The sequence below is a fragment of the Platalea leucorodia genome (assembly GCF_965183815.1).
Source record: "Platalea leucorodia genome assembly, chromosome: 8".
Classification (NCBI taxonomy): Eukaryota; Metazoa; Chordata; class Aves; order Pelecaniformes; family Threskiornithidae; genus Platalea; species Platalea leucorodia.
The window spans coordinates 1,823,034-1,850,093 of NC_138830.1; the positions used below are offsets into that span (position 1 = coordinate 1,823,034).

The following is a 27,060-nucleotide window of genomic DNA, read 5'->3' on the forward strand; positions in this document are numbered from 1 at the left end:
CCCGGATGGGGATGGCGCCGCCCGCCGGAAGCGCAACTGCGGCGGGGAGCGGGGAGCGGAGAAGGCGGCGGCGGCGGCGGCGGGCAGCGCGCCGTGCGTCAGCGGAGGGGCGCGCCGTGACGTCACGCCGCGGAGTCCTGGCGCCACCTAGCGCGGCGGCGGGGGCCCTGTCCGGAAGGAGAAGGGGCTCCTCCGGCCCGCTGACGTCATTAACGCCGCCCTGCGGCCGAGCGCGGCGCGCCGCCGTCACCGGGATCGCCCCGGTTCTGCCGTCGGGGTCCCGCCGCCGCGCGTGGATTCAGCGTTCTGGTTAACGGAGAGCGGCCTGCCGGGGGAACGCCGGCAGGGGCCGGAAGGCAGGGGTGACGTGTGAAACGCGGACACCCAAAATGGCGGCCTGGGCCCTGGGGGTCTCGGCTGGGAGCGCCAGGCTGGTCCGGCCCGGGAGCGGCGGACACAGGGCAGCGGTCGCCGCCAGCGCACCCGGCGCTGGGCTGCCCGCTTGCCGCCTCCGCTACCCGTCGCCGGTGATGGCGACCTGCAGCCACGCGTCTGAGAAATGGGAACATTTTTAAGATCTCACGAAAGTTGGTCACCGCGAGCGGGGCTGGCTGATGGGTTGCCAGGTGGGCCGGCTGATGGCCACCGTGGCGTCTTGGTGATGGTTGCAGCTTGTAGTGGCTTCTCAGTGCTTTCCTTTTCCAACAAAATGGGAGAAAATCAATAGGAACGGGGTGGCCTGGCCGTAAGGGGAGATGCCTCTGCGCTGCCGAGGGGAGATTAACCCACCTTGGCTACGAGTAGGACGGATATGAGGATGTTTGTACACACGAATTAGGGTAGCTGTCATTTCTGCTGTGGAAAACAGAAGGTGCCAGACCAAAAAAAAATCACAGAATGGTTTAGGTTGGAAAAGCCCTTTGAGATCATCGAGCCCAGCCGCTAACCCAGCGCTGCCCAGGCCACCACCAAATCATGTCCCCAAGCACCGCATCCACACGGCTTTTAAATCCCCCCAGGGATGGGGACTCAGCCCCTGCCCTGGGCAGCCTGGGCCAGGGCCTGGCAGCCCTTTGGGGGAAGAAGTTTCTCCCAATACCCAACCCAAACCTGCCCTGGCGCAGCTTGAGGCCGTTCCCTCTCGTCCCAGCGCTTGTTCCTGGGGAGCAGAGACCGACCCCCCCGGCTCCAGCCTCCTTTCAGGCCGTTGCAGAGAGCGATGAGGGCTCCCCTCAGCCTCCTCTTCTCCAGGCTGAGCCCCCCCAGCTCCCCCAGCCGCTCCTCCCCAGCCTTGTGCTCCAGCCCCTGCCCCAGCCTCGCTGCCCTGCTCTGGCCACGCTCCAGCCCCTCCATGATTCAACGGCCCTGTGCAAAGCCACAGCCCGGCAGCAGCTGGGTATTAGGAGCAGCTTTTGAACTGCATTTCAGCCCGTACGGCACAAAGCGCGTTTTGAGCCTTTCTGTGGGGCTGCTTCCAAAGAAGCCGGATCAGAAGGGCCAGCAGCTCGCTGGGACCGGAGCGGGGCCGCACGTCAGGTAAAATCCCCGGCGCTGCGGGACGGGAACACCCGGCTCTCCCGCGGGAGGAACCGGCTCCTCACCCGCGGCACCCGGCCGGGGCGGGGAGGACCGCGCCGGGCGGGGAGCGGGCCCGCCGCCCCGGCCTGCCCTGGTTCGCGGGCCCGGCCGCGCCCCGCCCGCCGCCGCCGCCGGCGCAGGCCCCGCCCCGCCGCGCTGCGGTCACTTCCTGCAGCTGGTCCCGCTCCTGCCCGCCGGCCCGGCCCGGCCCGGCCCTGCTGCGGCCTCGGCGGCCGGCCGGCCTTGTGCGGGGAGGCGGCGCGGCGAGGCGAGCGGGCCGGGCCGCGGTAGGTGCCGCGGGGGCGCGGGCCTGGGGCGGGGGGCGGCGGGCGGCCCTGGCCGCCGCCGGCGGTGCGGGCACCGGGTTTTTAGCAGGGTTTTATGACGGTTTTACCGGGGGGCTGGCAGTGTTGCTGCCGTGTTCAGGGGTGCTTGCGGTACGTCGGTGATGGGGGCGGCCGTGCCTGCCTTTTTTTTTTTTTTTTATGCTGGTTTTACATCCGCCTTTCCAAAACTGTGTGTTGGTGCCTTGAATTCTTGCTCAGGCTGCAGTTATTCCCAGGTAGTCCCAGGTTTGTTTTTTTTTTTCCTCCTTAGACTCCGTCACCAAGACTGCAAGGCACGCGACTTTGCAGAAATGTCGGCTAGGATGTCAGGATTTACACCCTGGTTTCTGATACCCCGTTGATGTAAGAGCCGAGAAATGCCCTCTCTGCGTTACTAAATAGGTATCCGCAGGCTTAGTGGCCCTGCACCTTAAGGTAGAGTTGTGTATGATGGATGACACAAGTGGGCTTGCGAGGAAATGCTTCCTGTCTTGAAGAAAAAAGAACAAGCCCACAACTTGTTCATCATTTGTATAGATTTCTATCACTGTTATTAGTTGCCTCAACTGCGTTTAAAAGCTAATCCTGGTGGGAACGCGTGGCACACAGATGTCTCGCTGTGGTTTCCACTCATGGCCGAGGAAGGTCACATTGCCTCGTGCCTTCCCCATTGCACGGTGCTCAGGTTTAAGGCCGTACCAGTTCCTCTCCCAGAACTGTGCTGTCGACGGCTGGGGAGGTTGCTCCCTGTTGTTAGCACCAGCGCCCGGGTGCTACCAGGCTGTGGTACTCGGGGCGCGGAGGCTGGGTCTCTCCTCCTTCAGTGCCGCCCTTGGGATGCCCCGGCCTGGAAGCGGTGCGGAGAGCTGCGTGCCTGTCCCCCTTGCATCCACCTGAGGACAACTGGCAACGAGTGGAAGTATATCCTAGCCCATGCGGCACGTAGGAGGAGGCATGGCTGAGATCTGAGAGATGCTGTCTTGAGGCAGAATGTCTCCTGAGCTCACTGTGGAGAGCTGCAGGTCCTTACCCTGCATGGGCTGTACCGTTATGTGCACAAGCCCTTGATGATGGAGGTTCCCTCGTTCCTTTGCTGTTTTCTAGCGTAAAGATTTTTCAGCTTCTCACGTGAAGGGAAAGAAGGAGTCAAAGATGTCCTGTTACCTTCTCCTGGACATGGTATCTGTAGCGACCAGCAGTGGAGGGTTAAAGGGACATGTAAATAAGCTGAATTTGAGCGATTCTCTGTTTTTCTTTTAAATACTATCTGTAAGAAAGAAACAAACATAAGCGGAGCAATTTCGGTGACGAAAGATCACTATTAGAAGAAAATTGGAGTTGCATATGCCAAGTCAAGAAGTTCTAATTTTAAAATTGCCCATGCAGCCTTAATTCTGTCTTCAGACTGCTGTTTACTTTAAGAAACAGCAAATGACCTTACAATTAAAGATTTTCTAAGAATACTACATTATACTTTTTCCCCTGTGGATGCAGGTCCTGTAAGCACTGTCCCCTCTCTTGTATATGACAAATCTCATCTGCGACAGTTGCGTATGGAAGACCTGATGCAACAAACACTCATGCAAAATTAAGCAGATGGATCCCGATTGCCATTTACTGTAGATCTCTTTATGTTGCTCTAGGAAGTATTTAGCTATAATTTACTTTCATTTTAAGGTAAGAGGCCCATTATGGTGGTGTAATAAAACTCTGAAATTGGATGGCATGCTTACCTGCTTGCATAGTTGATCTATACTGCCTTGATAGGCCTGCGTTACGGTATATTTAACCATCACGAATATGAACTTCTTCCATCCGTAGCCCCACTGAAATTAATTAGACTGTCTACAGAGTGCTAGTTGAGGAAACTGAAGACAGCAAAGTCTTATTCTGTAGTTCTCTTTAACCAGGAACATGTACGCTGAAAGTTGGAGAGAAGTTAGGTAACGCTACAGAATTTACGCTGCTGATGGGTGATTTGCACCACACCATTCCTGTGTTTCCTTTTACTTCTTTGTGGTGGATTCCATTTTATCTTGTTTCGGTTAGCTTTTGTCATGATACCCGTTTTGATTTTGTTTTTATGGTGAGATCATGTTAGGTATAGTTCTCCTGGAATTTCTCAGAGCCTTGATGGTGAAGGGCTATTTAAAAACATAAAAACTCCTGGTGGCTCTATTACTGTCTTAAAAGCTTGTCCCCAAGGCAACGCCTGCTCTTCTTTTTTTTTTTCCCCCCACTTCTTTTTTTCCTTATCTTTAGTTACTAGTAATAACTACATTGCCTCCAATCTTGTATTATTTGGAAATCTGTTTTTAGAGGTAAACGTTTCAGAAATGCTTATGTCACTTAAGTGCTTTAGTCCCACTGATTTTCTTTTTTTTCTTTTATTTTTAAATTATTTTTTATTTTCCCTAATAGAACATAGGCCTCTCTGGAGCCAGACTTACAAAGATAATACAGTACGTAAAAATGCAGGCATCAACTGGGATTTTCCATAGCTTGAATGTAGCAAGGTATTTATCTCCTGCTAATTTTAGCAGATTGAAAATCCCAGAAGTTATCCCAGATAAATAGAATAAATAGAAGCTATCTGCTTCTCCAGGTTCCCAAATGCCTTTGAAGTCAAATTCTATTTTCAAAAGGGACTTAGGAACAAACTTCTGAGGTGGCATTTAATTTACCTTTCCCTAATTTTCAGAAGTGTTATTTTAAAATGTGGATGTGGCTCACTATTTGCTTAAACAAGCAGACAAAGCCCATAGTGTAATCATGGTTGCTACCAAAGCAGCCCTAGCTGGAAGTGATCTGCAAAGGCCAAGATAATGCTTCTCTCCATCCCAGTGTAGCAGCGAACAGGATTTGTTATGATAAGAGGCTAATAAGACATTAACAAAAGTAGCTGTGCCTTGATTCATGATATCACTGCTCTGCATTATTCTAGGAATGTTCATCCCAGGCTTTAGATGCGATTTGTAAACTTTAATTAAATAAGCTTCTCAGAACCCCTTGTTGGAAATGTAGGGTTAGTTCTAAGAACTTGAATTAACTGAGAAATAATTGAATAAAGGTTAATATGGGATAAGCTCTCCATTTTGCAGAAGAAGAAGATATACAGCTTTTAAATGATACATTGGTTGCAGTTAGTAAAGGAAGCATGAGAAATAGCCCAAGGTCATTCAACAGGACCGTGGAAGAGAGCCCTTGGGAGCTGACTGCATACAGCAAGGTGTGCTCGCATTGGTTTCCGCTCCTTGCTTTTTGTTGACTTGCTTGAGAAAAGTTAACTGTAGAATATCTTTCCTCAGGAAGGTCTTTGTGAGTATTAGAGGGCTGTGTGTATTTTATATCTACCTATATATTAAAAAAAAAATCTGCTTTGAAATATTTGGGCTCTTTTTAAGTCATCAGGAGCAGTAATACGTTGTAGTATTTGTTTAGGTCTTGGAGTGTGAGCTTGTCCTTAGGCCGTCAGAAGAGGACGGGGCTAACAGCTGTAGCCCTCCCGTGGCCGTTAACACAGCTGTATGTGCCGTGCATGCTGTGCGTCACATCTTCTAGTGGTCGTGGAGCAGCGGGGTGGGCGTGCTGTGGGTCAGGTACCGTGAGTGGTTAGGAATCTTCACCTGTCCAGGAGGTGCCGTGGGGTACTAAAAACTACGTTTTGGACTTCAATCTACTTCTTATACACGTATCTTTTAATCTGGCCCTGTTTGTCCAGGATGCTGCTGTTCCTGTGCGGTAAAGTGTTACAAACTGACTTTATCCTGCTCGGCGTTGTGAAAAGGCATAACGCAGAGGCAGTGAAGTTACAGAAGTTGTCCCCTGGATCGTCGATGTTCCTGTTAACGCTGCTTATTTATTTGTTTTTCATTTGTGTGTCTCTGGTCTAGATCTGAAGAAAGACTCCTCGTCCTTCAGAAGTAGCATGCCCACAGTCTTCCTGGCCAATGATTCTTCTACAGCAAGCAGGACTTCTTCCTCATCCTGAGAAGCCTTCATCTCTTCCTATGTCAGTGGCTACAAGGCCAAGAGCCAGCTCACCACTATCCCCACCAAAACCTCTCGGACTGGGGCCTTCCTTTCATCACACACAAGAAGAGGAGCTTGCAAAGGTGGTGGAGCAGGACCCTATGTTGGAGGAACTATGTAAGCCTCTGTGCTGTAAGCTTTGCAATGTCACTCTGAATTCAGCACAACAAGCCCAGGCTCATTACCAGGTAAGGAGAGCAGCAGGAGGCACAGCTTTCAGGGCTGCTGCGTCTGCAGCTTGTGTAGACATACCTGTGCCAGCGCGTGCGCTGCCGGTAGTGTTGCTGTGGTAGCACAGAGCTAAGTGTGGGCTAACGCATGAGGACTAACTTAGCTCCTCAAGGGGATTTTGAGTGCTGTGTTGAGGTGGCTGCACACTAGCAGCAGCGTTTGAGTTAGCTCATCTGAAGCTACCTCCACACACCATCTAATGGACTGGAAGGTGTGGCTAGATCTGCTCTGTAGACATATCTTCACCCTGCTTGAATTTGCTGGTCATCCAGACATGCTGCAGTGCTTTCATTTAAGGTGTCGTCACCAGAGCGTGTTGCGAAAACGTTGTCCACAGGGACAGAGAAATAGTACTAATATGGCATGGGTGAAAAGGCAGACGCTCATATTTTCCTTCATTTTATGTGATCTGTTTTCCACCTGTACACTCATCCAATAAAACAGAACTTCTGATTCCACAGACATGATTTTGTGAGGCCTGGACAGATGTTTGCCGCTGGATCCAGCAGTGCAGTTAGGAAAGGGAGCTGCTGCCGTGTGCTCATCACTGCCTCCTTCCTGAGGTTATGCACACAACTGATCTGCTGGTGGGGCCGTTTACGCAGACTTTCTCATCTGCGTTGGACAGCGTCAGCTGAGCCACCTCAGACCAAATTAATTTTGTTCAAGCTGGTCTGGTTGACTTGTCTGAAATAGGTTAGGGACTATTGGCATATGCTTCTTTGCTGAGAGATCGAATATTTCATAGTCTTATGTTACACCGTTTTGCTAGTACCCTCTCTTACTAGTGCTATACTTGTGTGACATGTGGAGATAGTAACTTTCTCCACCAGCAGATCCAAAAGGGTGGTTGTCCATATCCGCAGGACACCAGACCCAGATCTCAGGTTTGCTGCTGGGCCTGAAAAAGTGGTATCATGCCAGCGGAGGGGTAGGTTGAATTAGCGTTACACTTCAACATCTGATTTCTGCAGTATTTCTGCCATGAGGGGACAGAAGTGCATTTATAGTACATAACTTGCATTTATGCATAAGCCTTGCTATACATCCACAGTGCATATACATAGTCTCATGTAGCTCTGTCGGGTTTTCGAAACACCAAGAAGAGCTGTGGTATATGTTTTCCAGGAGAAAACAAAACATGAAGCAGGGTTTTTTAGATTCAGTCTCATGTTTTAACTCATGCTTGCAGCCTCATGAAAAGAAGTGTGTGTGTGTGTGTTCAGGCTTATCAAAAAACTATGCAAAGCAGTTAATGTTTCATGTTTAAAATACAAAATACTAGTTTTAAGTGAAATGGAAACAGACTGAGGAACTAATTGTAACCTTACTGATTTGAGAAAATCAGTTGAGAATGAGGTCCAATCGTGCTAGGCGATGAGCATTTTGGAGAAAAGGGGGGATGCCAGCATCTCTCAAGTTCAGAGCTGTTATTACCTGAATGAGAGCTTCTTCACCTGAGGTGCCATCTTCATGGCCACTTCCTCATTTTTGGTCTCTGGATCCTTTTTCTTTCAGTGTAAGATACTATTATTAGGACAGTGGTTAATCTGGGTTCTCTTTCCAGGGTAAAAACCACAGTAAGAAACTCCGAAATTACTATGCTGCCAATAGCTGTCCGGCACCTGCCAGAATGAGTAATTCGGTTGAGCCTGCCCCACCTCAGGTTGTCTCCCTTCCAGCTCAGGTAAGGCATGGGAAGGTGACTGAGATCATGCTGCTTACTTGTCACCTAATCCCCAGTAAGGATAACTAGATCTCACGCTTTGAGGATTACTGCAGGAGTTGGGAAAGAATTTTCCTTGTGATGGCACAGGATGGTGGAAATGGCCTGTTGTGAGCTGTTTGCTCTCCTTTGAAGACACAGATATTGATCTGCCCTTGCAGCAGAATATTGGACTTGAAATGTTCTATTTCTGTATGGCAAATACTTTGGTTCCTAGGTAAGTCTGATGTGCTGCTGATTATGGTTGTTTAAAGGAAGGTATAAAACAGCATTGTTGGAGCTGGATTTGGACTCGAGGGTGTGGCATCCGCTCTGCACAATCATCCCGCCATTGTGTGAGAGAAGCCTACGCGGAAAAAGTGCTTAGGTGCTCCTACACCCACTGCCCAGGGCTGTTGTCTAATTCCTCTTTTGTTGCGCCTTTTGCGGTGCTCATTCCTGTGTGTAGGGTGAATGGATGGTTCCCTCAGTGATCCAGATTAATTCTGTCTCAGGCACATCAGAGGCAAGAGGTGATTTTTGCTTTCCTCTTCTAGAATTCATCACTTCTGATTGTCATGGGAGTTAACAGCTAACCTGGCTTTTGCATGTGACTGTGCAGGGCACCACAGCTGGGCTGCAGGGATCGAAGCTGTGCCTGTCATTTCCAAAAGCATAAGCCTCTGTTGCCTGTACAAAAGCAAAGAGCGTTTGCTGTAAGCGGCAGGCTGTTACACATGCTGTTGGAGCCACCAGAGGGAGGCTCAGTCCCGTGTAAAATGACTTTGCGGCTCGCAGAACTGAATCGAGAGGGCATGGGGTCCAGCCCTAGGTGGTGGGATGTGGGTGCTGTACCTGCTAGGGTATCTGATGCGTTTTCTACTGGAGAAAATGGGCCATGGCAATAAAAAGACCCCTCTGGGGCCGTGTGAGGATTCCTGTTGTAACGTAGAAGTCAGAATTGTGTGCGTGTGTCTGTAAGGTTGAACAGTATCAAAGGAGACATGAAAGAAACTGGGCCTGGCAAGTGCCGCAGTGACATGGCTGTATGAATCGCTGCTGCCGCACTGTTTACAAAGCACTTTTCTCTGGATGATACGGGCTGAGGAGATACGGTTGCTGCCCTGATCAGTGTGTGGTCTGACTAGACAGGCAAGGTATCCTTCATATGGCAGGAGCTGCACATGTGAGGCTGGGTCCCCCCTCTGGAGTCTTGGTCCAGGTGTCCTCCTATCTGAAGGGTAAAGATCACAGGTTTGGCAGCTCTGCTATTGTTTTTTTGTCTCTTAGTGTGGTCAGGGAGCTGTGTAGAGACGGGGTACTGTGGAGAGATCAGCCACACTGTAAATAGGAGAGAGAAGCACCTTTACCTTTCAGTGGGTCTCCCTCAGTGTGACAGTCACTGTTCATCAGCGCCCAGCAGTCAGGAGTAGAGGAGTTAAATCATTGCTGTGGAGTAAACAAGCCTCTGTAGCTATTGCAGAGGTACAGGGTGTTTGTTCAGATTGCTTTCCTCTCCATCCGAGGCCAGGGATTTGCTTAGATCTCAAGGAATTTGCGGGTTCTCCTGGAGGCTGAGGCAGGGAAAATGAAGTTCTTGTAAGAACGGTTTGGGGAGTGTTTGAGAGTGTCCTAATCCCATGCTTTAATGCTTTAATTCCAGCTCTCTTGTTGCCTGATGAAGATGATACTGGTCTCAGTCCCTGTGATTCAAATATTTCAAGGATTTAACCTTCTTGTGTTTCACATGCTGTCTCTCCCTTTGCTGCTAGATGGGATCCAGTAAACCAGGTGGCCGAGTGATCTTGGCTACAGAGAATGATTACTGCAAGCTTTGTGATGCCTCGTTTAGTTCTCCGGCTGTGGCACAGGCTCACTACCAAGGGAAAAATCATGCCAAACGCCTGCGTCTTGCAGAAGCACAGAATAACTCATTCTCGTAGGTATTGTTCAACTTCATGCTCAGGCTGAAAGCGTGTGGCAGTGTTGCTGGCAGTCTTTTTCTCAGAAAACTCTGACTTGCAGCTGTTCATATTTGTTTAATCTTCAGGGATGCATCAGAACTAGGCAAACGGAGAACAAGGAAAGAAGGGAATGAATATAAAATGATGCAGAACAGAAGAAATATGTATACAGTTCAAAACAACACAGGTAACTGGGGGCTTGCATCTGTTCTATAGTTGGAATAATAATGAATAATAAACAGGCTTGTTTTTCTTCTGTTTCTGAGGTCTGTTTTAGCAGAGACAGGTTGTGAAAGGAGCTGGTCCTAGCTCTGCTGATCCTTCATGTCTGCATGTTTTTTCCCAGCTGCTAAAGTTGCTTTGTTTTGTCAGCTTGCTTGTTAGTTAGGTTTCTCAGTTTGTAACTTAATTTACCATCTGCCTCTCTCTAAGGCTGCTCTAAGTGGTGACAATTTTCCTGCTTTATTTTCCTGGCAAGTGGCCAGGTGCTTTGACTCCTACTGTAGCACATCAACCTGTACTTGCACTCCCATGGCCAGAATGAGAGAGCATGTTAGCCTCCCTCTAAGACCATCTGTTCCTAGAGTCGAGTCCTTCCTCACATGTTAGATACTAACTTTGCCTCTTTACTGTGATTTAAAGGGTGGTTTAGAGTGTCCAGCCCAGCATCTGTTTCTCTTTTTCTTTTTAAATGTTGTTATAAGCGCATATTAGCTGAAACCCTGATTCCTGGTGAAGCTTGGTTTAATTGTGTCATTCTAACCACTGTCGTGTGGAAAAGATAAATCTTTTAAAGTTCTATTAAATATCATTTTGTGATAATTTTAAACTGAGGCAGCTTATTCTAACAAAAAGACCGTTCTAATTCTGGAATTGGAGGGTTAAGGGGAAAAAAAAAAAAAAAGACTTGTCACTTAAATGATTAGACTCTTAATTTTCAAAGTCCTATTGATTCTTAATAAGACCAAGGCACTAAGCCCACTCTACTGCTTTAGAAAATACCATCAAGTACCACTCCCCTATGTGCTACACTCCTGTAAATCTGGATATCAGTGGAGAAGTCATGTGGGAAAATAAGGTTCAGACTCTGATCAGTTAAAGAAGCTCATCTTTGGCTTCTTTTTAAACATTTGTTGGACTTAGAAGTTGTCACTAAGCTGCCTCAAGCTTTTCTTTCTTATGGGTAAAACAGGCTTTTCTGTTGTCTCCTCAGGTCCCTACTTCAATCCCCGCTCGCGCCAGAGGATTCCTCGGGATCTGGCCATGTGCGTCACCCCCAGCGGCCAGTTCTACTGCTCCATGTGCAACGCCGGGGCCAGTGAGGAGATGGAGTTCAGACAACACCTAGAAAGCAAACAGCATAAAAGCAAGGTGTCCGAACAGCGGTATAGGAATGAGATGGAGAACCTAGGCTATGTACAATGATGCGCCACCCTTGGTAGTAGTTTGCAAATAGAGCAGCTTGTCTCTCGCCTGCTGTTTGCCACATGCCCTGCTTTGTGCTCCATTTGATAGGAGTATGCTCTCGAGCTATACATGTAACACCTGCAAACTTAATGGTATGGTTAGATTTTTTTTCTATCATAGTTGGCAGGATGACGCTGTGCAGGACATGAAGTGTTTTTGATGTTTGTTTGCTAATTATCTAAGGCTCTTCATTGTATTGAGTGGCGGGGAGGACTTTACGTCTTCTCCTCAGCCTTCTGCATGAATATATGCAAAGCCCAAGAAGTGCTGGGAACTTCTGTGGTTCTACCACACGGGTGGACCATGTGCAAAGCCCGCTCCCCTCTTTGCACACCACAGAGCAGTGCTCCAGAATGCCTCCCTCCAGCAGACTGGATCTCTGGGCAGCTGGTAAAGGAGTGGCAGGAATGGGGCCTGTGAATGTGTGAATCAGGTGGTGTACTTGTCCACAAATTGCTGCTTTGGCCCCCATTACAGCCCAGAGTACTCCCCTCATCCCTGTAGAAAGGCTGTGCATACCTCTCCTTGGAGGGTCATGCCTCGTACCGCTTCCTCCATGATGCAGATTTCGTTCTGAAGATCTGACATTGGATATCAGCTGATTAGCCACATCCAGAAATACTCTCTTCTACCAGTTAACAATGAAAAAAGATTCTCAGTGTTGTTGGCTGGGCACCTTAATGCACCATGGGTGTAGCTCATCTCCCTGAAGAGAGTCTGGAGGGTCTCAGTGGCTTCATGAAGTGAATCGGAAAGCAAACCTGCTCAGATGAGGTGTGCTCTGCTCTGGTTCTGCCTTAGACTGGGTAGGGTTGAGAATAGGTTGGAAGGAGCTGTCAGCTGTAATTCTTTGCATACTGATGTAGAAGAGAGCAAGTGTTGGTCTCTGGCCTGCAGCTCTGTTGCTCTGGGAGAGCAGGGCTGTCTGGACCTTGGGGAGCAGATACCAGTATGTCCCACTTCCATGCCATTCCCTGGACAAAACCCAATGGGTTATAGAGGAGAGGTGAAATGCTCCTTTGGACTAGAGCTACCAATATTGGATGAATTTTTTCCCCCTCTTTCTTTTCCCATCTCAGAATGGGTTTTAATTCCATTCCTTGACGTGAACTTCACTGTTTTAGGGACCATCAAAAATCCAAAGTTAGGCAGGATGTAAATGTCAGGGGTGATGATTGTTTGAGTAACAGCTTTTTGGCCACGCAGAACTATTCATGAAACTTGTTAAGCAATTTTGTAAGTGTCGACAAACCCAAAGGGTGTGTGTCTGTTTTGATTTTTCCTTAGCAAAAGTAGAAAGAAGATAAAGAGCAGAAGTAGGGCTGACATCTATTTTCCTGCTCATTTGAGTAGATGTGAGGAGCTGCGATTGGAATCCAGTTCAGAGTGCTTCTCAAACGTTGGCTCCGGTGGCAAGTGCAGCACGTAGGTAACCTCCGTTGGACCTGATTCGCCACTGCGCTGCTACAGCTGTACGCTGGTATGGCTTCACCGACTTCAGTGGCAGGTGCAGAGAGGGGGTAAAGGAGCATCATGGCTTATCTTTTGCTCCTCTCTAGGCAGTAGAATTAGATGCAGCTCCGTTGGTTTAAGTAGCATTGTACCAGGGGTGAATTTTACCTACTGCATAATGTTGAAGGTAGCTCCCCCACCCCCTGTTTTTGCCATTCTGATGCTGCCTCTTGCATTCCAGAAAGACTTTCTGCTTGCCTTAAAAAAAGAAAAATGAGTAAACTAACAAAGAATCCAGATAGTTTTTATTCATCTTTCGAGTCCACCTCAAAAAGATTTGTTGCACTTGGCTGCTCCTCAGAAATCGAGTATTGTTATCGTTAGCTACCTGAGCATCAGGTAGCCATACAACCTTAACACAGCCTTCCTAAATCCAGGCAAGGTGAGCTCTTGCACAGTAGTCGAAAGCAACCCCCTTCATCGTTCCATGCTGATCCTTGCCCTGCAGATGCAGGCAGAGCAGTGGACATCCTCTTGAATGGGATTCCCTCCCCTCCTTTGTGCAAAGCCCAATTAAATAGGGGTTTGTGTACTGGAGCACGTCAGAAGGTAGGAGGACAGGTGCCCAGGTTGCAAAGCACTAACCAAGCAGTGTTGACAGCCTGGAATTCTGTTTCTTCTGTGCTTTTCTGCCCCTGGCTCACTCTCTGCGTGGCCTTGAAGAACATTCCCCTTGCAAAAATCTCTCGTCAGCCTTTTCCCCTCATCTTTTGCAGTCAAAGAAGGGCTCTGGTTTTCTCTTTGTGTTCTGTCTTTTGTTTTGCTAGTCTGACACCGCTGTGCAGGGACAGAGGGGGCTGGATGAGCCTTACCACAGTGTGTTTCACCAGAGTGATCTCTGCATTATGGTTAAACATCCCTCTTGCTGTGAATTAAAGCGTGGCATTTCCCACAGGCTGCAATTAGCAGCAGAAAAACAACGCTTTGTAAAATACGAGCTGGAGGAGCTGTAGGTACTGGTGTTGCCTAGCTTATTGCTAGGGCCAAGAAGGCATTTTTGTCTGCTTTCACGTGCTTCACTTTGCTTTGGTTGCTGCTCCTGCTCCCAGCGCAGCGATCTGTGATCTGCTCCTCATTCGGCATTTCCAGTGACCGCTGGAGGTATCAAAACTCCGTTTGCTCCATGTGCTGTTACCTCCCGGTAGCAGCTGGTGCACGCGTGCCACGGCCCGCCGGTGTGCTGCTGCGTTCGGGAGGGCGTGCGAGGGAGGTGCGGGGCTCTGTTCCTGCAGGCTCCGCTCTGCACGGGTCTGAGGCTGGTTTTGAGGAAGGCCGGTAGCTGCTTTGTTTTGTTTAAGGGAGTAGAACAAGTGAATGTCATCATCCTGAGAATTTCAAAGCGGTGGGTTATAGAGCAGGTATAAAGCAGGCAGCGGGACTCAAGCGACAGGAGTAGGACAGGTTTCCTACATGGGAGGAAAGATCTTTCTTGCTGGGAGAAGCAGGTGAGGCTGGCTTTGCGCCAGTGCTCTGTTGTGGCCCTTCCCTACAAGTGACCAAAGCTTGCCCCTCCCTAAGCATTGCTTAGCGGTTTGTGATCTTCCCACTCTCCCTCCAGCATAGAAGATTGTTGACTGCAAAGAGAAAACACCCCACCTTCCTAATATCGTTGGGGTTCAGGCCAATCCAAACTCGTACTTGTCAGCATGAGAAACTGGGTGGATCCTGATTTTTTTTTTTTTTTTTTTTTTGAAAGCTGTTCTCCAAATCGGTGTTCCAAACACGTATTGAAAACAGTCCTGGCCAAACCCAGTTTGACATAGATGGGCTGGGGAGAATGCCGTACAGCTGTAGTACCATTTTCCAGACCCACTGAATCTTTTTCTCCTGTTAAACAAAGTACCAGACCCAAGAAACAGGACTTCTGTGAAACTGTCACATTGGCCAGTAGGTTAATGACCTTTGCTGCTAGAAACAAAATATAAATCAATGTGTTCATATTTATTTTACTGTGCTGACCACTAATTGATTTGTTAATATTTAAGGCATTATTCTGTAGGTTGTTTCTGTTTAAATAGAAAACTCTACATCGCACTTTGCTTTTGGATCAGAGCAGGTATTTATTATATTTGTGAAAATGTTTTCCCTCCCACATATGTATTGTTTTCTTTCCCTTGACGGGAAAAAAACCCAAACAACAAAACCCACCCCAAACCCCAAAAAATCCCAAATCCAACCAGTGGATCTTCTTTGTTTCTTTTCATGTCAAACAAAATGGGGATTTCCTTGCAACTCGCTCTTGAATGTCCGTTTCTAATTTTTTTTTTTTTTTTTTTTTAGCTCCAATGGTTCCTTTGGTAACTTGGGATGATATTTTTAGAGACCCATGAAGTTCATACTACATTTGAGCATTTCTTTTAAGGCAAGGGAGTAAACTATGTGGAATCCATGTATTTGTGAGGATGTATGAAAGTGATGCTATTTTGTTTGTATTAAGCATTAGCTGTTATTTTGCATTCTGCACTAATGAGTAAATGTGTTATAATCTTGCCTAACATTGGTCTAGTTTTGACTTTTGCTTTCTTCAAGTACATCAAAAGGAACCCTGAAAACTTCTGTGGAGTTGCTTAGGATGGTCAGCAATGTAACAAAACGCAGATTTCTTTTCTGTAAAGCTTCTTGTCTTTTTTCCTTGTCTAGGTGCCCATTATAGGGCACTAGAAGGGAAAGCTATTGCCATAAGCACGGATTCATATTTTGGCTTACTAATGCATGATGTCCTTTTGCTACGTTACTTAAGTAATACTCTCACTGTAACCAACGGGAATCTTGCCCAAGTCAGGAGTAAATTAAATACCTTAGCTAAATACATTATGTTGGCTAGGGCCAGGCGAGGTACATTGCTAAAATTTGTCTTTTACTCCTGTGTTTGGGTTACAGCACTCTTAAGGTTTTGCTTTTTGCGGAATGTGTATCTGGTTCCGTAAGGATTTGGTCCTGCTCCAGCTAAAACGGTTTGAAGTACGTTGACTTTAGTTGAGTAGGAGCAAGCCTTGAAACCCTTCAGGAATTTCATACTGCTGATGTTTTCTCATATATGTGGTTTTTGTTTTGTGGTTTGGATTTTTTGGTTTTTTGTTTTTTTTTTTTTTTTTCAATTTTACAACCATATGTACAAGGATGCTCTGGATGAGATGGACATCTGTGGCCAATTGTGGGAAAACAAATGCCATGGTCCCCAAAGGATTAACAGAAAATGGAGAAGTATGGACCTGGTTTCTTTGAAGTTAGTGGCTAAGCTCCTGTTGTTTTGAGCTGGGCTGGCTTCTTTGCCATCTGCATAAAGTTGGAAGTGAAAGCAAAATCCACTTTCAAATAAATGTGGTCAAACAGTAGTTTTGCGAATCTCTCCTTTAAAAAATGTATCACAGTTAAAATTGTATCTTTTTATCCAAAGTATCTGCAGATGACGGCAGGACTGCGGGTTTTTAAAAATAAAATCAGTTTTTCAGTCTGTGTTTTGCAGGGGAAAAATTACTTGATTTAATTTCCTTCTGCATCTGTCCAGCAACATCATTTGCAAGTGCTTTGAACGTGTTTCATCTAGAGCCTTCTTGTCAGGTTGGTTTTGTACATTTGTCCTTATTTTCTTTACATTGTACTGACCCCTGTGAGGGAATAGTTGATGAAGATGATTCTTTTCTTCCTTTCTTTTTTTCTTCTTCAGTATATAATAAATCATCTTGCTCTTATCATTGTACAGCCTTAGTGTTTGGTATTGCTGCTGCTCGTGATGTGGCTGGACTACGCGTGACTGAATTGATTTTAGCCTAGCACTGAGCGCGACTACATGAGTAATGTGTTTTAATACACCGATAAAGGAGTATAGTCCGGTGTAGAATTTGTTACTCTGGAGGGGGGTCGGTGTACTTTCAACTCTTACTGAAAGGCAGCTGAGCTCTCCCTCTGGGCTGCCTTGGCTTCAGGAGGGGCTGGGAGTGCTCAGCATCTGGCAGGATGGGAACCAGACGGTGCGGGAAGGGCTCTGTTTCTTGCTGTGCTTTCCCCTAGACATCACAAGCTCTGCAACAGCCCCAGGCGGAACCACGGACTGGCTTTCAGCTCTCACTGTAAAAAGGTGGGGACAAGCTGCGCCTGATACTTACATTTGGACGTTTTTTCCAGTGTGCTCTTTCCCTCTTTCATTACTTGAGGGCTCCAGAAGATCATGTGCTTATGCAGCGTCAATGACTTTCCAAACAGAAAGGACGCTCTGAAGTGGAGCCTTGAAGCAGGGAAAATCTGGGGTTTGCTGGGTTGGACTTGGGTAAGAGAAAACCGTTGCCCTTCCCTGATGCTGCAGCCACGCTGGCAGTGTCGTGGCAGTGTCGTGGCAGTGTCGTGGCAGTGTCGTGGCAGTGTCGTGGCAGTGTCCTGGTGGCACACGCAAGGCCTTCGGCGTGCGTGACTGCTGCCGAGGCACAGCTCTGAGCGTATAAGCAGCTGTGAACAGGGATGGGTCCCTGCGCTCCCCTGCCCTCTGTTCAGGGCACCGGACCATTACAGAGAATAGTGACACCATGGGGGAATTATCCTGATTTACCATTTTGTTGGGCTGATTGCTGCCTCAGTGCTTAGGTGACGACTTCTGAGCTAACGATGAAATGCAGAAGGCTTTACGTGTTCTAATTTATAGTAAACAGAGTCATAAAAGCTTGTAAGTGCAGCTTAATGTTAAATCTCACCCCAGCCCTTCATTGTCTTGTGCCCATGCAGACTGCGTTACTTGCGATCATCCTAGGAACCAGAGAGGAGCAAATTTCTACAGAGCAGCGTGTCCCTGTTATCAGATGTTAAGGCACTGCCTTTTTAATACTTACATGTGGTAATTGTATTCTATATTAATTTTATAGCAATTTCGTACAGCCAAACAAACCATAGTGACATGCAGAGATACCTGGGCAACCGAATTCAGAGTCACAGGCGGTTGTTAAATTAGGCAGCAAATAAAATAATACAAAAATGGATGAAAATCTAAAACTAATTGTATGATTTGAAAGCATAAATAGCCCTCCTCCCACTTCTCTAATTACCCTGGTGTCTAAGGATCTCATTTAGTTGTCTTGCAACGTTTTACAGCTGAGGAAGGAAAGTTTGGAGAAAATAAGCGATTGCCCAGAAAGTCTGTGGCTGAAAAGGAAGATTGAACCCAAGGCCTTTAAATACCAGGCTGCTGACCCCGCCACATCTCCATTCAGCTTCTCAGTTCACAGACTGAGGAAAATGGCTGGATTTTAAAAACAATTTGATTCATCATCATTTAATTGTCATTGTTCATATAATGGCTTTACAATGGACTACAATGGTTAGGAAATGGACTTTAGCATATGGTTTAAAAATAACAAAACTTGGCAGAGAGCGCTCTCAATATTGCTTCTGCCATTAAATCTTAGTGGAGAGGTGGAAAAACGACAGCTTTTAGGAGAACTGTAGAGGGTGCATGTTTGTAAAGTGCAGGTTCTGGAGGCTGTTCTGTCTTCATTTATGTCCACTTCACATAAATTCTCTCTATTCCTACTTCCAGTTCTCCTAAAGCATTTGCATTGAATGCTGCTTATCTGTTTTGGAATAGTAACGAGCTGCTGTAAGAGGTAATACCGAGAATTCCTTGCCCTAATCCTTCAGTGAGTGACACGCTTTCAGTTGGCCTTATTCCACTGGGCTTGCTTCACCTCTCTACCTGCATAAAACAAGAGCAGATCTATTTGAAGTTGGTGGAATTACACAAGTGTAAAGAGAGACAGGAAGATTATCCACAGTACCTTATCTGAGACTAGAGAGTGTCTTTGGCAGGCGTTTGCTGTACACATAAAGATGTTAAAAAAGTATTAATCTAAGGCTTGTTTCTCAATATCAAGGTACAAAGAGGTACTGTGAGTGAAAGAACGAGGTGTAGGGTTGTAAGAAGAAATGAACGCAGTTGCATGATCAACTAAATGTGCTGCATTGGATGTGTCTGTGGAATTTGAGGCAGGAATGCGGTATTTACCTGAAGATTGCAGACTACGTACTTAGCTCAATGCAGTGAGACCAATAGTGTGAAAAACACTACATTAGCCTGGATTTTAAAAGACAAAACACGGGTATGAAAAAACCTATGAAAAGCCAAATAGCAAAATCCCTGCGCCCCAGAAGAGATGATGCCGTAGGGGTTAACACCTGATATTTCGGGGAGGCTGGAAAGAATACTTCAGACTTAAGGGACTTGTAAAAACAACAGCGTGATGCAGCTGAGGAGAGAGCTTGGGAGCTAACTGAGATGTCATTTATGGCGATGGCTCATTTTTGCTCTGTGTGAACTTGTCTAGGTGGGATTGTTTCGGCCAAGAGTGGAAGCTCCTGTGCGAGGGAGGGCTGGCTGCCGCCTCGGTCGCCTTGAGGGATTCGTCCTTCTCCGCTTTGACCTGCCATGTACGTGTGTGCCTGCATGTGAAGCAGTCCCTTTAAGGGCTCTTCCTCCGTGGTATTATCCACTATTTATAAGGGATCATTTTCCAGCAGCTCCTCATTGCAGCTACCTCCGATGCTGTTTGCGGTATCTCAGCAGCAGCATGTTGGGCTTAATTAGGAAATGGCCAAACGACCAAATACGTGGGAGTCTTAGACAAGCAGCTCCTCTTTGTAAAAGCTGGTGAGCTCCTGCTACTCGTGTAACAGTGATACTCAGAGCATATTTGAATTAGCAGGTCCAAATTCAGACAGAGGAACAATGCAATTCATCTCTGGGGTATTGCATTTATTTATGTCGGGTGGGATTGTGGTCTGCCTGGTACCCGGCACCCAGGTACCCCGGCACGAGAGCTGGGTGCTTCTCATGCCTTCTCTTCTGACTGGTCTCTGTCACTATGTCTTTGGGGGTCTGTTTTTGGCTAGTCTATCTTCGGTTTACCTTGCGACGTAGTCACAGAAATGTAATTAATAGGACAGCTTTTATAATGTTTGTTTAACAACTTTGATTTAAAATTTGTTTACTTGTGCGAAGCGCAGATTCTTATTACGCAAACCCCAAGTAATTTCTAATGAATGTTATTGAAAAGTACAAAGAAAAGTGGTAGCAGAAGATATAAATAAAACCAAGACAGATGTTTCAAGGTTGCAGCGACCCGGGATGAGTGCGGTGGCACACAAAACAGAGGCGGTAAAAGGGGAGGCAGCAATGGATAGTACCAGCCTGCTTTTGCCGATCCCACGGTCCCAGGACACGTGCTGGATATTCAGCTGCCATATTTGCAGTTACACCCTTGAAATAACGTCTGATAAAATCCGAGCTACGCTGCGGACCCTTTGTATTAGCCTTCCCTTGAGGCTGATCCGCTGCGGTCCCGGAGAACGGGCGGGCTGCAGGTTTGGGGATCGTTGCGCGCGGCTGAACAGCCTGCGCCGTCTCCTGCACTCGCTTCCCGCAAAGGCAAAATGCAGCAGGGCCGGGTTAAGCCCTTGTCCTTAGGGTGGGCTGTGCGTTAGCCTAATATCAGCACAGAAGACATGACAACACTGGTTAAAACGTAAGATGTAGCCACGTACCTGAAGCTTTGAAGGAAGCATCGGAGGTTGTGGGTGAACAGGGTGTGAAGAGAGGCACTAGAAGTCCAGGGTGGATGTGGATGTGTGGGGTGGTATCTCTCCTCTCAACGGGTTTCTCGACAGAGAGACGGTTACATCAGCCTGGAGTCCTTTCACGCGTTGCCTAGTGTCTAATACGTGGGACAGATTTCTGAAGACACGTTGTTAATCTAGATTAGCATTGATCTTCTCACAGCTGCTGAGAAATGCAAGGATGGGTCAGACCTCAACTATATGTATATACGTGCTGGGTATATATTAGAACATAATAAGCTTCCAAGGGAGTTCTAATTTGGGTACAGACTATAGATGCTAATTATATGGCAACAGTCTTGACAATTAGCATGCATACTTTTAACTTGCATTTCTGATTGCGGTAACAAAGCCAGCATGCCTTCTCCTCTCGCTCACTTCGAAGGCATTGCTTGATTTCCGAAACGGTGTCCCAGAGCTGTTAGGGGAAAGCGAAGCTGTGTTACTGCACCTGTCAGGCTGCCCACTTAACAAACTGCACGGTAAATGGGTGAGCAGCCGAGCTCTCTGAAACGGTTCGTGAGAGCCTCGAGGTTACAAAATGCCAGCCAGCATTTATTGTCGTTGGCGTACAACGCAGTATTCCCACGGTGAATACAGCACGGGTCTTCCACATCAGAGCATGCCTCCCCAAAATATCAGGACCCAAAGATACACCTTGGGCCTGTATTGTAGGCTGTAATACTTAAAAGAGAATATAATGTACACATCCCAGAGGGAAAAGTAATAATCAGTGGAAGCAATGAGAATAGAAACAGAGAGAGAGAAAACTTGAAGTTGCCTTGGGTGATCCTGCCAACCCGTGGCACAAGACTGGCATAGGTCATGGGTAACACTTAAAAACATTTGGCACCTTAATCTGTTTGGGTGTTTTCATAAATCTCAGCAGACATTTTAAATTGCTGTAGCATTTTTGTAATCTGATTGCAAGTCGTCTTTGAAAGCAAGGTTTAGAAACCCAAGTGAGTTAGTCTTCTACAAAATTTACCCCTACAAGGAGAGTCGTTAGCATGTGGTTGTGCGACTGCAGTGGGTGCAGTCGTAGCCTGTGAGCCTAGCTAGAGTTTTCCAGGACAATCCTAGCTAGAGTTTTCCAGGACAATTCCCTGCGGAGAGCTGGGGTTGCCTGAACTGCCTACATCAAAGTTAAAGACTGCAGTCCCGTCTCTGCCAGGGTGCAGCGCAGCAGTCTCAAGCTACGTGCTCCGTATAGAAACCCATCATCTCAATCCCGCAGTGGCACAGTCAATCATAAATATTTGAGTGTCTTCCTGGAGGCTGGTTGAGGTCCCCCTGTGCCCAGCAGGTGCTGCTGAAGATGATCTAGATTTCCTCCAGAAGGAAATGAAGCTGTGTCACATCACGCAGGAGCATCGCTTATGTTTGACATTTGGGATAAAACCTAATGTTCTACAATTATAGTGTCGGATGGCTGGCAGCAATTTTGCCAGACAAACACCACGTGTCTTTCCCAGAAGGATTCAATCTTTAATATTGTTTTGATGCTGGAGGCTTTTCCAATTTCTGTTTATTAGAAATGACTTACCTATGTTGGAAGGGCTGCCTTTAACCAAGTACAGCTGGTGCCACCTACAGCACTGTGGAAAAGTCACGGCTGCAGCGTTTTGCTTCCGTGGAGTTGCTGTATGGCCGAAGCGGACTGTCGCCTTGCAGGAATTACGCCTTTGAAGGGCTAAATGCGTGTTAGCTCTTCATCTGCCTTGTGCGCTTTAAGGCTGTTTCCAAATAGTTTGACTTTTACGCCCTCAAAGCATGGAAATCTATTGCCGAGACTGCAGGGAAACGTGGAAAGTCAAGCGGTGCCCGTGGAGAGCCCACGGAAGGAGACGCAAAAGAGGAGCTGTGAGATGCTAGGGCGGCGCTGGTCCAGAGCCAAGCTGAGGAGGGGTACGTCCACCCAGCTTCACTCCTCTTTTTTCTACCTTTATGTTATTACCTTTTTTAAACCCAAATCATCAACTGCAGCGGAGGTTCTTGTTATGAGGTTAAACTCGTGATGAAATGTAGTATTTTTGGGGGGCAATCTTGTTCGTTTGCAGCACGTGTACAAAGCCGGGTGCCCTGAGTCCAGGCACGCTCTAGTACTTGGAAGAGATTTCCACGTATGCAGCAAGAGGCCAGTTTTAATCAGCATCCTCGTGGCCAGCCTTCCTTCGGAGCGGAGAAGAGGGAGCGGCTGTTCGCTCCGTCTTTACCTCTTTGAGCCACCGCTTTTTCTTTAATGGGGCCTTGGTGAAGCCGTGACACTTCTCTGTCTCAGGGGAATCCCGCCTGTCCTTCTGGGGAAAGAGCAAGTGCGCTGATTGGATTCATTGCTATTTCATAAGGATATAAATAATATACAAGGCGCAATACGTGCGTGGCAAATCTGGCTGTGCTGAATATTCATGTAAATGCAGTGAGGCACTTGATCCCTCTTCTAAGGGCTTTTACTGGGCAGCGCAGGCAGTTTTCTGATGCATTTTATGGGGCAGAGGAGACAAGCGAACAATCATGGTGGGAGATGAGGGGTCACCCTCCTGAAACGCGCTAACAGGCGTTTGGTCGTTGTTCCCTGGAGGAATGGCTGTAGTAACTGAAAAAAATGGAGAACGATACAGAACTGAGATCAGTTTTGGAAGGACTGGGTCATGGTAATTCGTAATTCCAAAATAACTCGTAGTAGTTGGTGTCCACCTCTCTGGGCTCCGTTTCTCCCGCTTAGCTGCTGGTCCAGCAGCTTTGCTGGGGGCTGCGGTGTCCGGCTTGGTAAGCACCCACCAGCCTCCCACCCGTTGCAGATTCAGGCCATGGTTTCCTAATTGGCTACCAAAAAATCAAAGGTGAAATTTTCCAAACGTCTTGCAGCCCCTTAGAAGACTACGTGTTTGCATGTGTTTGAGCCGCCTGGCTGCAGAAGTCCCGTCAGGCTTCAGCTGGCTGGAGGCTCTGAAGTCCTGGCTGCAGCGGAGGGGTGGTTGCGGAGGCGGCCGTACCTTGCGGTGGCTCTCGCGGGCACCGGAGCTGCCGAGACGCAGCTGTCCCGTGAAAGACGTGTGCGGGATGCCCGTCCCCACGTCCACGCGCCAGCGTCAGTCTGTCCTGACGGCTGGGCTGCCTAAGCCAGCCGGCTCAGCCTCAGCTCAGGCAAGCTTTCCCATGCTGTGATCGCACCTCCTGATGGCACTGCAGACATACTTTTAGAAATCCCAAACAATTCCCTCCTTAAACCCATATTTCAAGCTCTTATTTAATATTGCCCCATTTTCAGAGGTTTTAAGAAAGGTGGCAGTGCTTTATTGATATTGGTTTGTTGTTTTGAGGCAGGCAAAGCGATAGTATTTTATTTTGATTTCACCAGCACACCCATTAGGATTTCGAAAGGTGGTAATATCCCCTGAAAACAGAAGAGGGCAGCTGTTTTTTGAGAAATGAAGACTGCATTGACTATTTTTGAGAATGAAATAGCAGTCACTCAGATCTAGACGAAAAGGCTTTTTTTTTTTTTCATGAATGAATAAAAATAGCACAGTATTCCAGGGCCCGTGCTAGTGTAATTAGTGTATAAAATAGCTGGACCCCCATCACCTTCCACAGAGTCCCTGGGCTTCGTCTGGCAAAATTAGATTCCTTGCAATTTTATTGCAATGTAATTAAAAAGTAACCAAGGGAATAGAGAACTCAGTCTTCAGAGATGTTCAGCATCAGACAGAATAAAATGCGTTTGGCAGCTCACTGGATGAATAGCCAGTTTCTTTGTTTACTGCCCAAGCCGAAAAAATAATTGCTGTGAATTGTCACTCTGTATGTATGGAAAAATATGGAAAAATCAGATTTAGTAAAACCTTATTCAACCCTCCAAATGTATATTTTTTGTAACTGAAAGATGGTTTCAATTTGTACTTAACAACAAATGCCTAAATTCCAAAACAAAACATCCTTGGGAGTGAAATATTTCTTTATAATCCAAAATAAGGCATTTTGTGACTTCTTAATTTTTCAAGCTTCACTTTCCAATGGAAACAATGACACAAGTGTGACAGGAGTGTACCGTGAGGTTCAGTCCATCCGAATCTTTATTTCCTGGCAAATATTTAGCTGAAACCCCCGCAGCTGCTGGGGCGAGCAGCCCCGAGCCCTGGCTTTGGCCCCGGAGCAGCCACGCTCGGCAGCAGCACCCGCCCGCCGCCCTCTCCCAGCCCCTATACCCATTCTGCCATGTATGCAGACACGTATAGGCAGCGTAGCCTTGTAGCACAAGGTGGCCGGTTTTTGCATAAGAAATTTTGCATCTCTGGTTTGTCAGGCGATGCCTGTTGCCTGTCCAAGCCTAACAATCCCCCCTGCCCCGCTCCCCACGGCTGGGGCTGTGCTGGGGACGTGGCTAGATCCAGAGCCAGGAACCTGGGTATGTTTTTAAAGCCCAAATAATCGGAAACATCCATCCTTGTGTGCGGTTCTATGATTCTATGAGGCAGGAACAATTAGAGACCCTCTGTAATGAAACAGTACTGACTGAAAGGGTAACCCAAAAACTCTTCTGATGCAGAAAATAATGAGGGCTGCCCTAAACTTTTAATCAGGAGCTCAACTTTTATTTGCAGCTCCTGACAAGGATAGCATCCCTTAATAACACTTCTGACAGTTCTAAACTCCTGAAATTAATATGAGAGCAACGAGAATTTAATGGAAGCGCTAATTACAGATGCTGGAATTATTCTGCTGCAATTCAAAACCTCTGATGTGGAGAAACTCTTAGCACGGATGGGCTGTCATCTAATTTCTATGAAGTTTTGCTGTGAAAGGTGACCCTGGCTTTACGCACCTTCATTCTGCAAGACGTGGGCATCCTTCCCTCCCGTTGACTTCCACACCTTGCAAAGAATTAGGATGCAAGCAATTAATTCCTCTTGCTCTGGAGACTGTACTGCTCCTAGCCCTCATGCGTGCCGTTCCCTCTGTTTCCCCTCTCATGATTAGTCATAACGGCCCGGACCGGCGGGCTTGCATCCAGGCTTTTTCCAAACACGCTGACTGATTACGCAGGTGGATTAAACCCAGATGGCTGCAGCAGTTTGTACCCAGGTTGCCACCTCTGCAGCAGAAAGAGCCGAACCACACGGGAAACAGCTCCTGCTTCGCTGTACTTTAGGGTCTAATGTATTATGGCAAACTGGTACCAACAACTCGGTGCCACTCCACGTGGTTATTCAGGTATCGGTGGTGCAAGGGATGGAGGTAGGGGCCAGGCAGCCTCTAGGAGATGTGAGAGAAGAGTGATTCACAGGCAGGAGCCGCCTCAGTCTTTAACCCACCTGAGTGAGCATCCCAAAATTCGCAAGTCTTTGGAAAAGAGATCTGACATTACCAGTGGACCTACTCCTGCCTTGCTCCAGAGCCGCCGTTCACCCTGGGCTTCCTCCCAAGCCCGCAGAGGTGCACGGAGACCCTGCCAGGCCCCTGGGTGCCGGTGGGCCGTGGGAGGGGTCCCCGCCGAGCCGAGCCGAGGGCCAGCCCCGGGGGTGCGCTGGGCTGCACCCTTGGTGCGCGACCTGGCTCTTTGCAGCCTTCGTAGTGATGCCGCGAGATTGCTGCCGGCCCGAGGAGATGCTCTAGCCGCCCAGGAGCAGCCTGTCATCATCCTTCCAAAGGCTGTATCGGGTTTTTGGAGGGTGGCTGCGTGGCACCAAGCCCACGCTGCCCTCCTTGCATATCCTGAAAATGCTCTGTCTGGCTGTTTAGAGCTCAGGAGATCAAGAATTAAGTTTGAAGGCTTTAAAGGGAGAGCTTTGATTCCAGACTACTAGTCAGAGACCGGAGGAAGTCACAGTCCTCGGGGCTGAACCTGGATCTTCCCCAAAACGCAAACAACTTCTGATCCGCACGGCTTTCTCCCCGTCTCTCTCACAGCCAGCCGTGAAATCTGAACCTTGATATGCGTTCCAACTGTTGAATGGCATTAGATGATTCATCGCTTCTATTAATACAAAAAGTACTACCGTTTTCCGCTTTGCACGTAATGCCTTTTGAGAAATAGATGAAGACATAAGGGACATCGAAGAATTATTTAATCTAAGCTTTTTTCTTCGGTCCTGTATTTTGTCGCTTTATTGAATGATTACTCTCCGGTTCCTGCCCTTCCCCGGTTACTCTGGGGATGGTGCACAAAGGCAGGAGCCATCTCGTCCTGCTTCAGTGCCCCTCTCGTAAGGGAGGAGTGTGCGTCCTTTATCAAAAAGTAATAAATGTCCCTTGGCATAATGGATGGAAGAAAAGGAGGGGAAAAACAACAAGCTGGTTTCACTATGCTCTGTTAATAAGGCAAAGCCACTATCATAAAAATGCCAGCACGAGCATTGAAAATCGAAGGATGGTCTCATTGATTCAGCTGAAAAATCTCATTTGGCCAAAGAGGTGGCTTGGAGATTTTCCACCCTATCTGGTCAATGTTCCCAGAGTCATGTGCATAAATACAAATGTTCCTGGGAAACATTGCAATGAATCAATATGTTCTGTGGCAATAAAGATGGAGAAGTTCTTATTGTTGTGGCAATACTTGGCATGTGATGTGGATTTTGCAGCTGAAAGACAATGGCCAATTTTATGGATTTTTGAGCTCTTATTACATTGTGAGGACTTCGATAGAGTG

General features: G+C 47.5%; 1 protein-coding gene across 8 annotated transcripts; it reads left to right on the forward strand.

The window, feature by feature from the left end:
• The first annotated feature begins 1,786 nt into the window (after positions 1-1,786).
• On the forward strand, positions 1,787-27,060 carry ZMAT3 (zinc finger matrin-type 3). 8 transcript variants are annotated; one of them, XR_014228995.1, is made up of 7 exons: positions 1,787-1,865; positions 5,798-6,124; positions 7,735-7,854; positions 9,645-9,811; positions 9,923-10,023; positions 11,050-12,783; positions 25,117-27,060. XR_014228995.1 is itself a non-coding variant. In XM_082319799.1 (7 exons), exons 2-7 carry the CDS (start codon positions 5,855-5,857, stop codon positions 25,079-25,081), a joined length of 882 nt encoding a protein of 293 aa, XP_082175925.1. In that variant the 5' UTR covers positions 1,787-1,865; positions 5,798-5,854; the 3' UTR covers positions 25,082-27,060. The 8 variants fall into 8 exon arrangements, 6 of the variants coding, with proteins under 6 accessions (XP_082175925.1, XP_082175927.1, XP_082175928.1 ...); XR_014228996.1 differs by lacking the exon at positions 25,117-27,060 and adding an exon at positions 15,096-15,913 and having other exon boundaries at positions 11,050-12,728; XM_082319799.1 differs by having other exon boundaries at positions 11,050-11,207; positions 25,016-27,060.

Bases quoted from the DNA above. Each gene is read 5' to 3' on its own strand.
- ZMAT3 (XM_082319799.1), top strand. From the start codon at position 5,855: ATGATTCTTCTACAGCAAGCAGGACTTCTTCCTCATCCTGAGAAGCCT. The intron at 7,855-9,644 runs GTAAGGCATGGG...CTTTGCTGCTAG, and splicing joins TTGTCTCCCTTCCAGCTCAG to ATGGGATCCAGTAAACCAGG. The intron at 9,812-9,922 runs GTAGGTATTGTT...TTTAATCTTCAG, and splicing joins GCACAGAATAACTCATTCTC to GGATGCATCAGAACTAGGCA.